Raw genomic sequence first — 15,168 nt, 5'->3', positions numbered from 1 at the left:
CAGATGGGAGGGGGAGGGTACTTCACCGTGAAGGTATTGAGGTAAGGCATATGTAGGCGCTTGATTTAACCCCCTGGCAACTCCACTTAACGTGGTCCAGACACAAACACTCCTCCCACCACTAGACCCCTCACGGCAGTCGCTCAATTAATCCCATTCCAAGCATCTTTTGACGGATACACACGCACACACCTTCTCCCACATTCTCTCGGTCTATGATGGGGTTATCTGCTAGAATGGAGCGCCAGTGCGGTGTGTGTGGAGAATAGGGACACAACGAGACGTATGAAGGAAAATAAATAGGGAACAACATGAGCATGGATTCATCCTCCAACTTCATTGTTACGTACAACAGGGTTGGTTTTACAGTTACCTGAGCAGGGAAAACATACTGTCACTGGAAATAAATATGCATTTATTTGTTATCTTGTTAGATACGTCACACAGTCCTTGTCATATTCAATCAAGCATATGTTTGTTTTATTCCGGGAAAGGTAAGGTTTTTAGGTTCACAAACAGCCACAATCAAACACTTTCAGCCAGTCAACACAGCCACCATTTTGTGAAAGACATATTAGCTATGTGATTACTTTTCACACCATTGATTTGTCTGTGCTGCAAGTCTAGCCTCACTATGGTAGGCGAGTTCTTTCTCATTGTTGCTTCTTCCTGACATGTGTCCCAAGTGGCACCCCATTCCCTACATTCTTTTGAAGAGAGCACTAGGGGCCATGATTAAAAGTAGTGCACTTCAGTATATAGGGAATACAGTGTCATTTGGAATGTACCCTGGTTTGTGTCAGACAAGCAAGGAGAGCTATACTCAGCTTAAGTTGCCGGTTTGATGATGACAAAATCCCATCTAGTTTGTTTCCTCCATTGGAACAAAGCAGAATATTCACTATATATTCTATGCAAATATATATTCTCAATATACTGTATTTATACATGGCTATATATAATCTAATCTATATTTAATATATATAGAGAGAGAGAGAGAGAGAATTTGGTAGGGTTTTGAAACATTCACTTAACTTACCCTGTGATTTTTTTGTTGTATGAAAAGGTTACACAGTCTGACAAATGTTTAAACCACATCTACGACCCTTTACAATTCCCTATCCCAACCAGGAAACAACACTGAACATTCCCCATTTGTAAGAAGCAAACAGAAGAGAAAACAGCCTTTTCTGCTGGGGTTCCAATCACAAATAGGCATAAAACATGCATTACTTCAGTCTCTATAACATCAGACCTCAGGTGCCCCAATTCCACAGGTTTAAACTGAATAAAAGCTAGCAGCATTCGTTCAATGCTTTCATAACTTCTTCATAATGTAATAGTAACAAATAGATCTAGTTTTGTCAGTGGTTATCAATCATTCACCCTTTCCATTACCAGAGTACACAAACAGAAATATAGATAAGACTCACCAGGTGAATCCGGATGAAAGCTATGATCCCTTATGGATGTTAAATCCACTTCAAGCCTCGAGACAAGTGAGACATGGATTGTGTGTTGTGTGCCATTAAGAGGGTGAATGAGCAAGACAAAATATTTAAGTACCTTTAAACGGGGTATGATAGCAGGTGCCAGGCGCACCGGTTTGAGCGTGTGAAGAACTGCAATGCCTCTGGGTTTTTCCACACTCAACAGTTTCCCGTGTGTATCAAGAATGGTCCACCACCCAAAGGACATCCAGCCAACTTGACAACTTTGGGAAGCATTGGAGTCAACATGAGCCAGCATCCCTGTGGAGCGCTTTCGACACCTTGTAGAGTCCATGCCCCAACGAATCAAGGCTGTTCTGAGGGCTCAATGTTAAGAAGGCGTCCTTAATGTTTGTACACTCAGTGTATATAATTATATATAATCTGTTTAAATGTCGATGTTGGGTATGAGCCAGATGTATGGGTAGATCTCGAGACTAGAATTTTTCAGAAGGCCTCAGACGTTTCTGTCAGGTGTTGGTGTACTGAGAAGGTTGTCCTCTTTAGGTCAAAATAGCTAGAGAGGATCCTGCAACACACAGTTGAATTGGAAAGTTTTGTCCCTAAAGCCACAACCTAGACTTTAGTCAATCATTTACCATAGATGGGATGACTGTTTTCAAGGCCAATAGATTTTAGGTACAATATGCCTGTGTTTCTACCAGTATTATGTTAATTTACATAGTTTTAACAAACAGATACACACACACAGTCAAGTGTGAACACACCTACTCATTCAAGGGTTTTTCTTTATTTTGACTATTTTCTACATTGTAGAAATAATAGTGAAGACATCAACACTATTAAATAACACATGGAATCATGTAGTAACCAAAAAAAGTGTTAAACTAATCAAAATATGTTTTATTTGAGATTCTTCAAAATAGCCACCCTTTGCCTTTGACAGCTTTGCACACTCTTGGCATTCTCTCAACCAGCTTGATGGAAGAAGTCAAGTGGAATATCTTTCTTTCCTTAATGCGTTTGAGCCAATCAGTTGTGTTGTGACAAGGTAGGGGTGGTATACAGCAGATTGCCCTATTTGGTAAAAGACCAAGTCCATATTATGGCAAGAACACCTCAAATAAGCCAAGAGCAATGACAGTTCATCAAGACATGAAGGCCAGACAATTCTGAAAATTTCAAGAACTTTGAAAGTTTCTTCAAGTGCAGTCGCAAAACCATCAAGCACTATGATGAAATTAGCTCTCATGAGGACCGCCACAGGAAAGGAAGACCCAGAGTTACCTCTGCTGCAGAGGATAAGGTCATTACAGTTAACTGCACCTCGGATTGCAGCCCAAATAAATGGTTCAGAGTTCAAGTAACAGACACATCTCAACATCAACTGTTCAGAAGAGACTGCGTGAATCAGGCCTTCATGGTCGAATTGCTGCAAAGAAACCACTACTAAAGGACACCAATAAGAAGAGACTTGCTTGGGCCAACAAAAATAGACATTAGACCGGTGGAAATCTGATAAATCCAGATTTTAGATTGTTGGTTCCAACCGCCATGTCTTTGTGAGACGCAGAGTAGGTGAACGGATGATCTCCGAATGTGTGGTTCCCACCGTGAAGCATGGAGGAGGTGGTGTGGGGGTGCCTTACTGGTGACACTGTCTGTGATTTCTTTAGAATTCAAGTACACTTAACCAGCATGGCCATTACAGCGATACACCATCCCATCTGGTTTGGGCTTAGTGTGACTATAATCTGTTTTTCAACAGGACAATGACCCAACAGACCTTCAGGCTGTATAAGGGCTATTTTACCAAGGAGAGTGATGGAGTGCTGCGTCAGATGACCTGGCCTCCACAATCACCCGACTTCAACCAAATTGAGATAGTTTGGGATGAGTTGGACTGCAGAGTGAAGGAAAAGCAGCCAACAAGTGCTCAGCATATGTGGGAACTCCTTCAAGAAGGTTGGAAAAGCATTCCTCATGAAGCTGGTTGTGAGAATGCCAATAGTGCAAAGCTGTCATCTTGGCGAAGGATAGCTACATTAAAGAATCTAAAATATATTTTGATTTGTTTAACACTTTTTTTGGTTACTACATTATTCCATGTGTTATTTCATAGTTTTGATGTATTCACTATTATTCTACAATGTAAAAAAATTGTCAAAATAAAGAAAAACCCTTGAATGAGTAGGTGTGTCTAAACGTTTTACTGGTACTGTATATACTGTACATATTCAATACAAAACAACCCAATCCTTTCCATTTTATTAAACAAAAATATTAAAACATTAAAAAAAATAAACACAACATCAACACTGACACGAAACAAAACACAGTGCAGTCCACAAAATACCAAAATAATCATTTGTAATGTATCAAGTGGATTCTCTAACAAACTAAACTGTGCGATAACTGACCTCTGTATGGACTAATACCCTTTCACCATACTGAGGTGAGCTGAACTTGCCTGGTTAGTGGTTACCCAGCCACCATAGTTGCTGGAAATGTACTGCATGGTTGGGGTCGGCTGGATAGTGTGCATAGGGACTAACTGGGTGTGTTTGAGAGCAGCACACAGCGCATGATCGGCTCAGACAGACACAAATAGTGGGTACGTTCGAGGTTATATCTATTGTAGTCCGCCCGCCCCGATTATAAGATCTCACAATAACATCTCAGAAACCACGTTGATATGATATATCAATCTTTTAAATGCACTGTTCTGGCAATTTGCTTCCTTAGAGGCTAGAAGGAATAAGTAAAGTCAATATTCTGAGATGTGCAGCGTGACTGCAACAGAGACGACCTAGAACGTGTCCAGTGCCATGTTAACATGTGCTGTGGTCGGGCGAGTCTATCTCCCTTTCCCCCGAGTAGGAGCCGAGGGCCTCCCAGAGTACCTGGGTCTCCTCACAGTGGTGGTGGCTTCTCCAGTGCTCCATCACCTCCTCTTTACTGTCCAGGACCTGGCTGCACAGCACACAGTTAAATACCAATCCCTGCCTCAGGACCCCTCTCCCTCCCCGGGCTGAGGGGCCGGTCGGCTCCCCCTCTCCATCATCCTCCGGTCCCCCCTGGTGGTGGGAGAGGATATGACGCTTCAGCTTGGAGAAGGAGAAGAACTCTTCATCACAGCTCCCACACCGGACTAGGTTCCTCTTCTCATTGAGCTGGCGCCAGTAGTGGGCGGCGTGTTTCACCAGCTCATCCTCTGCCTCCCGGCCCCCCCGCAGTGACCTTCCCACCCCCCCAGCCCCGTCCCGCAGGCGCACCTGGACCTCCTCCCCATGCACATAGAGCAGGTGTAGCTTCATGTCGGCGAAGGTGGGGGTGATGGCCTGACAGCGACCACACTTGATCTGGAGCTCCACCGGGTCCTCGCACTCCTCCTGGCCCTGCTCGTCCCCCAGGTCTGAAGACATGGCCCTGGAGACACGAACAACATGGAGACATGTGATGGGAGGAAGAACTGGTGTTTTATGAAAAGTGAAGGGCCAGAATGTTCTATTTTGATGTGCTGAGAAGCTAACAATATTCTAAGACAGGTATTCCAAAACTGGGGTATTTCTCTTTTCAAACAGTCCATTTATATTTTCCAACAGGGCTATACATTTGGGTGAGTTTATTTTCCTCACCCGAGTAGCCATTGGCTCGATAATGATAAATGGTTAAAAATAAAGTAAGGCCCGCGTCCATAGTCACATACCAGCTCTAGTGGTAGTACTGCTACTACCAGCAATACTACACCTGCACCTGTCGAAGACACAAGTTGTTCTGCTTCCATGACCACATCCAATGCTAGAATCAGTAATTCTACATTTGTTGTTAGCCCAGCCAGCATGGGCACTGACAGTTGTGAATCTGATGCAGCCGAAGAGCTACTGCCCCCTTACCCGGGAAAGCACCGAACAACAGAGCAGGACGTTGGACCATCGAAGAGGTGAAAATATGATGAAAACTACATTGATTTGGGGTTCACTTATATTGGGAGTATTGCCTTTCCTCAGCCACAGTGTGTTATATGTGCAAAAGTACTATCTCACAACTCGATGAAACTGTCACTCCTGCGCAGGCATTTAGAAACAAAACATGACCGTTTGAAAAATAAGCCATGGGAGTCTTTGGAGCGAGAATTAAGACAACTTTTGAGTAGTAAGACATGTATAAAAACAACAGATAGCATTAATAAGAAGGGGCTAGCCTCCGAGTGGCTAGGACAGACAAGCCCCATACTATTGTGGAGGACTTAATTCTTCCTGCTGCCGCGGAAATGGGTGGGACAATGCTGGGGGAAAAGGCCCAAACAACTATACAGATAATGCCTTCATCAAACAACACTTTCACGATACAGTGACATGGCAGGAGATGTTTTGAAACAATTACTGCTTCGCATAAAAGTCAGTAAATTCTATGCGTTACAGTTGGATGAGTCAACAGACGTGGCGGGCCTGGCACAGCTCCTGGTTTATATCCGTTATGTTCATGGGGGGGTCAATTAAGGAAGACATCCTCTTCTGGAAACCAGGACAACAGGAGAGGATATTTTGAACGTACTGGACAGCTTTGTGACGTCATAAGGACTTTGGTGGTCAAGATGTGTTGGTATATGTACTGATCATGCAAAAACCATGACAGGGAGAGATAGTGGAGTGGTAACGCGCGTGCAAGTAGTTGCTCCCGATGCTACTTGGGTACACTGCAGCATCCACCGAGAGGCTCTTGCTGCCAAAGGAATGACTGACAGCTTGAAAGACATTTTGGACACGACAGTGAAAATGGTTAACTTTGTTAAAGCAAGGCCCCTGAACTCTCGTGTATTTTCTGCACCATGCAATATAGGCAGCAACCATGTAACGCTTTTACAACATACAGAAGTGCGCTGGTTATCAAGAGGCAAAGTATTGACATGTTAATTTAGAGACAAGCTTAAAGTTTCTTTACGGACTATAATTTTCACTTGTCTGACCGCTTGCATGATGGCGGGTTTATCACACGACTGACCGATTTGGGTGATGTTTTTTCTCGTCTGAATGATCTGAATATGCGGGACAAAACTGAGGTTATGATTAGTAAGACACAGGTATTTCCATCATTGTATGATTTTTGTGTGCAAATGAAGAAGCTTACGGACAATGTCAAATGTGATATAGCGAAGCACCTGAGTGAGTTTGGTGCACAATTACGCAGGACTTTCCTGAAATGGACTACACAAATAACTGGATTTGTTATCCCTTTCATGCCCTGCCTCCAGTCCACTTACCGATATCCGAACAAGAGAGTCTCATCGAAATTGCAACAAGCGGTTCTGTGAAAATGTCATTTTAATCAGAATCCACAGCCAGATTTATGGATTGGGCTGCGCTCAGAGTATCCTGCCCTGGCAAATCGTGCTGTTAAGACACTGATGCCCTTTGCAACCACATACCTACAGTTGAAGTCGGAAGTTTACATACACCTTAGCCAAATACATTTAAACTCAGTTTCTCACAATTCCTGACATTTAATCCTAGTAAAAATACCCTGTCTTAGATCAGTTAGGATCACCACTTTATTTTAAGAATGTGAAATGTCAGAATAATAGTAGAGAATGATTTATTTCAGCTTTTATTTCTTTCATCATATTCCCAGTGGGTCAGAAGTTTACATACACTCAATTAGTATTTGGTAGCATTGCCTTTAAATTGTTTAACTTGGGTCAAACATTTCGGGGAGCCTTCCACAACCTTCCCACAATAAGTTGAGTGAATTTTGGCCCATTCCTCCTGACACAGCTGGTGTAACCGAGTGAGGTTTGTAGGCCTCCTTGACAGCACACGCCTTTTCAGTTCTGCCCACAAATTTTCTACAGGATTGAAGTCAAAGCTTTGTGATGGCCACTCCAATACCTACACTTTGTTGTCCTTTAGCTATTTTGTCACAACTTTGAAAGTAACTTGGGGTCATTGCCCATTTGGAAGACCCATTTGCAACAAAAGCTTTAACTTCCTGACTGATGTCTTGAGATGTTGCTTCAATATATCCACATAATTGTCCTACCTCATGATGCCATCTATTTTGTGAAGTGCACTAGTTCCTCCTACAGCAAAACACCCCGACAACATGATGCTGCCACCCCCGTGCTTCACGGTTGGGATGGTGTTCTTCAGCTTGCAAGTTCCCCCCTTTTTCCTCCAAACATAACGATGGTCATTATGGCCAAACAGTTATATTTTTGTTTCATCAGACCAGAGGATATTTCTCCAAAAAGTATGATCTATGTGCAGTTGCAAACCGTAGTCTGGCTTTTTTATGACGGTTTTCGAGCAGTGCCTTCTTCCTTGTGGAGCGGCCTTTCAGGTTATGCCGATATAGGACTCGTAATACTGTGGATATAGATACTTTTGTACCCGTTTCCTCCAGCATCTTCACAAGGTCCTTTGCTGTTGTTCTGGGATTGATAGGCACTTTTCGCACCAAAGTACGTTCATCTCTAGGAATCAGAATACGTCTCTTTCCTGAGCAGTATGATGGCTGTGTGGTCCCATGTTGTTTATACTTGCGTGCTATTGTTTGTACAGATGAACGTGGTACCTTGAGGCGTTTGGAAATTGCTCCCAAGGAAGAACCAGACTTGTGGAGGTCTACATTTTTTTTTCTGAGGTCTTGGCTGATTTCTTTTGATTTTCCCATGATGTCAAGCAAAGAGGCACTGAGTTTGAAGGTAGGCCTTGAAATACATCCACAGGTACACATCCAATTGACTCAAATAATGTCAATTATCTCATTGCTTTAGATCAGAAGCGCCTAAAGCAATGACATTTTCTGGACTTTTCCAAGATGTTTAAAGGCACAGTCAACGTAGTGTATGTAAACTTCTGACCCACTGGAATTGTGATACAGTGAATAATAAGTGAAATAATCTGTCTGTAAACAATTGTTGGAAAAATTACTTGTGTCATGCACAAAGTAGATGTCCTAACCAACTTGCCAAAACTATAGTTTGCTAACAAGAAGTCTGTGGAGTGGTTGAAAAACGAGTTTTAATGACTTCAACCTAAGTGTATGTAAACTTCCGACTTCAACTGTATGTGAGAGTGGATTCTCACTAGCATGAAAACAAAATACAGGCACAGACTGTGTGTGGAAAATAATTTAAGACTGAGACTCTCTCCAATACAACCCAACACTGCAGACTTATGTGCATATTTTCAAGCACACCCGTCTCATTAACCTGAGTTATTCACAATTTTCAATGAACAAATAAGTTTTATATGTAAGATGGCTAAATAAAGAGCAAAATGATTGATTATTATTATATTATTATTTGTGCCCTGGTCCTATAAGAGCTCTTTGTCACTTCCCACTAGCCGGGTTGTGACAAAAACTCAATCATTCTTAAGCTATAAATGTAATAAATGTATCGTGTGTGTGTGTATAAATGTATAGTGTGTGTGTGGCAGGCTTACAATGACGGCAAAAAACACGGCTGGGGTACCCAGCTGGAGGTTGAATGTTTGAAGAGACTATAAAAAGTTTGGGAACCACTGTTCTAAGACATTCAATGGTCACAGTGACCAAACGTCAAGACTCAAGAGTCCTATTGATGAGATAAATATACCAGTATTGTTAAGATATTCTGCTGATTATTCCCTATCAGAATTTGGCCTCCAAGTACCCTCTAAGGCCAGAGGTCACCACAAAGCAGGTCTTAGTAACTGAGATCTGGGCCCTTGAGCCACAAAATAAAAAAAAATGGGCCATGGGTGTCCTTAAGCAATTAAGACATTTCAAATGTATAGTCTATTCAACCTCTAGGTCTCAGCCTTGATTGAATGTTTTGACTCAGGACAGGGAAGGACGAGACAACCAACAGATAAGGAGTATTTAGGTTTGCTCTCCCCGCTGGAGGGGCTGAGAGTTTCTGCAAACCTCTTAGAGGAACACGTCTGTCTACATCTGTTAAAGTTCTATTACATTGTTCACCTTATTTTTTGCATCTAGCATTTCTCGACACGTTGACTGGTTTTCAATTCCTAACAGTATGTAGGTACTGCTAATAATGCTGAATATTTAGGTACCCACCCCTCCACAGGCACGTCGTCTTCATGCTGGCTGACGGACGGCTCCACGGTCAGGATGACCTTATGCACCTCCCTCAAATGGCCGAAGTACACACCCACGTAGCCAAACGCCTTCTCACAGAAGTCACAGCGAAGCGTCCGCCGCGGTCTCCCGTCAGAGTGATGCAGCTTCATGTGGGTGCTGAGAGAGCCAGAGTGAGCATAGGCCTTACGACACACAGGACACAGGTAAGGCCTGCTGTTGGTGTGGCTGTTCATATGGCTCTGGAGGTGGTGTTTGAACTGGAAGCAGCGGCTGCAGGTAGGGCAGCGGTGGAGGGGCTGGCTACTGCCCAGGTAGACCCTATGAGAAGGGCCCCCTTTCAGGTATAGCGGGGTAGAGGCTGGCTGGGGAGGACCGGGCTCCAGGGCCTCGGCAGAGAGCTGATGCCCCACGAGGAGCTCTGAATCCAGGCTGTCAGAGGAGGTGAGGGAGGGCAGGCTGACCAGCTGGGGTACAGTCTCCATCAGCAGCATGTGGTGAGGCTTGGGTCTGATGCTGCGGTACTTCTTAGAGATGTCCACCTCCCTCTGCTGTTTAGACAGCGGGGAGGAGATGACGGCTGAGACAGAAGGCTTCTCTGGCACCCTCCTCCGAAAGAATGACAAGGACCTCTTCTTCCTTGCCTCAAAGGCCAGAATGTCCTCCATTGTCTTCCTCTTCCTCCCCCTCTTCTTACCTGATGGTTTCTGGATCTGTAGCGCTCCCAGCAGCGACAGGGTGCCTGTGGCCTTGGCCTGAGGCTGGCTCTGCAGCAGGGAGTTTGGCATGTGGTTCTGACATAGGGCCTCAGCAGTCTCCGGGGTCTTGGACTGGGGATCAGAGGGATAAGGGGAGAGGTCGGGCTGGCTAGGGAAAGCCTTCTTGGGGGACATGGCATTGAGGTTGAGTTTGGAGGTGGGTATGAGGGTGCCTTTCATCATGGAATAGGGCATGATGGGCAGCTTGCCCTTGGGTGGGGAGGGGATGATCTGGACAGCTTTGCTGAAGATGGCTGGAGAGAGGACAGTGATGCTGCTACTACCTGGCTGTGGATGGGGCTGTTGGGCTACAGGCTTGGGTTGGCACGGCCTGATAGCAACCTTACCGCTGCTCTCATCCTGTGATGGTTCGACCGGGGAACTTTTAGTAATGCCACCAGATGGGTAGTGGAGGTTCTGCAGCATGCTGGTGACAGGGCAGGGAGCGTGGGCAGGAGTGGACCGGTGGTCGGGGGTGGTGTCCACCACTGCTATTCGCTCCAGTGGAGAGCGAGTGTAAAGCATGGCGTTGTCTGGGAGCAGGGCTGTGAGGGCGGAGAGCTCAGAGGAGGCTGAGTTGTCGATCAGTATGACCTGTTCTGATGGCTCCTCCTTGGGCTCAGCCAATGACAACTTCTTCTTTATGGCTGCTATTGACCGATGGTCCCGGGTTGTCAATGCAACCTTGGTGGGTGTCCTCACCCCCCTGGCGCTGCCACTGGTGGTGGGCGTGGCTGATTTGACCTTCTCCGGGGTGTTCTTGGTCCTCATTGGCTGGTACCTGGGGATGGGCAGCTTCAGGTTCTTCTGGATTGGCTGTTGCTGCTGCTGTTGTTGCTGTGGCGACTGAGGGGATACGGAGGGTGGCAGGGCCACCAGAGAGAAGGTACCCTCCTGCCCTGCCACCTGCATCAGGGCATAGTTCTGGGCCGGGACCAGGATAGACTTGGGGCTGACGGCTGTGGAGGCGGCCTCCGGGAGGGCAGAGGGGTGCTGGCAGGACAGGATGGCGGCTGGGGAGGGAACCACCGCTGCTGGGACCTTGGGGGCGATGCTTCTGAACTGGAGGCTCTTCATCATCTGGCCTGGCATGGAGGTCTAGACCTAGACCTGTCTCAGTCTGTCAATACAACAACAACAGTTAGCGAAGTATTCCCCAACGTAGCATTTTTGGTCACAGTCCCCAATTATTATGTTCTCAACAGGAGGGTTGACCTTAGTGTTGTTAATGGGGTCGTTACACAGCGGTTCATAGTCTAGATGAGACACAGGCTGCAATCCCAAATGGCACCCTATTCCCTATATGGCCCACTACTTTTGACCAGGTTCCATAGGGCTCTGGTCAAAAGTAGTGCACTATTTAGGGAATAGGGTGCCATTGGGATAAATCCTGAGTTGAGAAACAGACAGAGGTAGGCAGATGTTGTCACTAACACAAACATGTCTAAGGCTTCCACAATAACTAGTATCATGTGGTTCCACCTGCACACTGAACCCCCCCCCCCCCCCCACACACACACACACAATCTACCCCCAGGAACAGATGGAGTGCCCCCTTTGATTTGGGCCCAGCGTGCAGCCTGGTTATCATTGTGGCTCGGCAGGGTGCACCCTGTACCTCCCACCACCCTCCCTGTAGCCCCCCCATACTTCCTGGACGGATCAGTCAGTAGAGTGTGAAAGCTGCCCTAGGGCAAGACCGGCAGTAGCTTTACCACCACATTAAGAGGGGTTACTCTCTCTGTGTGTGTGTGTGTGTGTGTGTGTGTGTGTGTGTGTGTGTGTGTGTGTGTGTGTGTGTGTGTGTGTGTGTGTGATATTCACTCCTCATTCTCTCCTGACCAGCATTAGTAAGGCCCTGGCTGTGGGGCTAAAACAGCCTCACTGACAAAGCCCCCCCATTCTCAGACCCGAATGTCCCATACTGAGTAATGATATTTCACAGTACAACACCAGGGATTATGATTTTAAAGTAGGCTTGTAATTCTGGACATCGAAGATAAAAATCCCAAGAAAGGGTTGAACAAACTAAGTGGTGTCCAGGTAAATGGTTAATACTATTTAATAAAAGGTGAATGAACTTGATCTGGAGGTTTTTGACATCTGTACTGTAGTTCCATTTCAGTATAACAAATATCCACATACCTGCTTAAAAAGAATTACAGCGGAATGTTTTGACTGGACGTGATTGTAAACTAATGATTTTGACAGGAGTTGAATTTTCCCCCCAAAATGTATCCAACTTTCAATACCAGCCTTTACCGTGGGTTAATGTGTCCAAGTTCTGTGCAAGATACCAGCCACATTCAGAATAACCACCAGGCTCGAGATTTCAATAAAAAGGGAAACATTTCACAGTATCATTTCTCCCACGTAACCTACACCCAACCATTCTATCGACTGTCAAAGGACATGGGCTGAACCAAAGGTTGCTTTCATTTCAAAAGAGGGAAACAAGAAAAAAAAAAGAAAAAAAAGAGTCAAAGGCACATTGTTCAACACCTGGAAGTATTTCTGAGTGAGAGCAGAATATGTATACAGTGTCCACACAGCATCTTAACTCCATGCAACTGAAAATATTCCCCCTCTGTTTGGATAGTCGATTCCAATTCAACTGTGAGTTTGGCTGTTTGGCCAGGCGTTCAGTAGAGTAGTGAGGTGGGATATCAAGGATGCTCCCAGGACATGAAGGGGGTTCAAATGGTGTGTGTGTGTGTGTGTGTGTGTGTTCGTGTGAGAGTGATTTTGACAGTGGCAGGCTAACCTTCCTCCCATCAACTCTGAGTTTACAGTTGAATCCCAAGAGAAAGGGAGGGAATAAAGGGAGGGAGTTTATAAAGGGGGGCACGATATAGACTCGCTCCTTTACTCTCCCCCATTCCCTCTCCCCCAGTTTGGCACAAAGCAAAGATGTCTGTTGACGCCAAGCCTACCCCCCACAGAAAGGAGAGTGGGGCCTCACACCTTCCCTCCCGAAAACTCCTTATAGAACTATGAAAGCTATGCTGCCGAGACGAAGCCGAGCAACCAACCACAGGCAGCGTGTGGGCCTGCTGTCTGCTTGAATCAGACTGATGACTTCTCACAGGAAAGGTTGTTCTCACTCAGTCTTGCGAACCAAAGACAACGACGAGATGGAATGGAGAATGAGGGAGAATAAAATTAGGAGATACTAACTGTTCAGTGTTCTGAGTTGATCAGAATTGATAGCAGTGTTACACCACTTCAGCTGCTGTGTTATAACTGAGGAGTAGCTGCAGCTACGCTCCTAGAGTGCATGCCAAATGACACCCTATATAGTGCACTACTTTTGACCAGAGTCCCATGGACCAAGTGGCCAGGGTTCTGGTCTAGAAGCACGGTTTCGACCGTTTCTAAAGTCTTGCTTCGGTACCGCAGTTTAACTGATGTCCGGTCCAGAAAGACAATTTCCATAGACGGCCACATAGAGAAGTCAAATGAGAAAATTCCTAATAAGACACTTTAGTCATCATCTTAGTGCACAAAACATCCATTGAATTATTCAAAGAATTGTCGCGGAGGACAATTTTGTTCCCCCATCCCTCACAGCCAAATCTAACATTTTAAATGCATCCAACGTCTACCATGTTCTTGGATGGCGTGACGACGTCGTCGCTGCTTCCTGTGAGCACTGAGTGCTGGTGCGCAAGTGAAGTCGGGCCCTGTAAACCGGATGCAACCCGGATATAGACGGTGCATGAAAATCGGCATATGCAAACGCAAGTAGATTACGTTGAAAACAACGGTCGGACATCTTGGACGCAGTCGTCAGTGCTATGGACCCTAATCAAAAGTAGTGCACTATATAAGGAATAGGGTGTCATTTGAGACACAGCCCTAGTTCCAGAGGATGTGTGTGCTGCTTTAAGAAAACCCATCAGATGACCTTCCAGACCAGGCCCAGGGCTGCCACAGGAAGTACACTGGTGGTACAGACAGACAGGAGGACTGGAGTGGTGTTGATGAAGACTATAGCCTCAGGCTAGCTACATCCTGTTGTCCAGTCAGTGTGTGTTTAAACCACAAATTCAAGATCCAAATCTATATACAATAACTGCCTCCTTCCATCTCTCCTCTCTACCTTCCATGTCTTGCTTTGCTCCCTGTTCCTCGCCCCCCCTCAATAACTACCTCATTTCTTCTCCTCTTCTGCCTTTCTTCAGGCCCCTCTCTCTCTCTGGTTTCCCTCTCTCTCTCTCGTATAGGGATTCTCCTCAGTGTGCGTCCCTATCTGCAGAATGAGGATGCCAAAAACCCTCCCTCCTCCCCCCATTAGCCACATGTCGACCTGCCCTGGGGGGAGGGGCCTCACTGTTGAGGTCCCCAGTGTCAATCACATTATTGCTACGCAGATGATGAGAAAGAAAGAGAGCAAGCAAGAAAGAAATGGAAAAATGTAGAGAAAAACAGAGGGAGAGAGAGAGAGAAAGATAGTGAATAGGCAGTAAATCCCTGTAACAAATCATCCACTCTCTCAGTTCATGGTAGGGGGTATTAGTATGGTGGTGTAGTGGTGAATTGGGGGTAGTGTATTGTGGATCAGGGGGTGGTGTAGTGGTGAAACAGGGGGTAGTGTATTGTGAATTAGGGGGTGGTGATATAGTAGTGCATTAGGTGGGTCTCCCCTGCACACCTGCGTCGGATGATAATGACATGAGCACCGCATTGAGCAGCAGCAGACAAACATGGGGTCGGCCCAGAGGCAAGCTGGTGGGGTTAACTGGAGCGAGAAAGCAGGAGGAGTTATACCAACATGAATCCCACCCCACAGATTTCTGACTGCTCCTCCCAACATGGGCTCATATCAGACAGCTTCGTTGTTGTTGTTTCTGCGGTTGTCATTCCTTTGGAGG

General features: G+C 45.7%; 1 protein-coding gene across 5 annotated transcripts in view; it reads right to left on the bottom strand.

Annotated features, from left to right (window-relative positions):
• Nucleotides 1–454: 454 nt before the first annotated feature.
• Nucleotides 455–15,168, bottom strand: part of LOC110535556 (zinc finger protein 438) — a 96,704-nt gene continuing 81,990 nt past the window's right edge. For all 5 annotated transcript variants that reach the window (XM_021620623.3, XM_021620622.3, XM_090189852.1 and 2 more), the window contains 2 exons: nt 9,516–11,414; nt 455–4,880 (listed from right to left, as the gene is read on the bottom strand). In XM_021620623.3, coding sequence (XP_021476298.2) covers nt 4,283–4,880; nt 9,516–11,386 — 2,469 coding nt within the window. In that variant the 5' untranslated portion in view covers nt 11,387–11,414 and the 3' untranslated portion in view covers nt 455–4,282. The remainder of the gene's footprint in view (nt 4,881–9,515; nt 11,415–15,168) is intronic.

Source organism: Oncorhynchus mykiss, chromosome 11, assembly GCF_057628025.1.
Source record: "Oncorhynchus mykiss isolate SJ-2025 chromosome 11, ASM5762802v1, whole genome shotgun sequence".
Lineage (NCBI taxonomy): Eukaryota > Metazoa > Chordata > Actinopteri > Salmoniformes > Salmonidae > Oncorhynchus > Oncorhynchus mykiss.
This window is presented reverse-complemented; position numbering and strand designations above follow the sequence as displayed.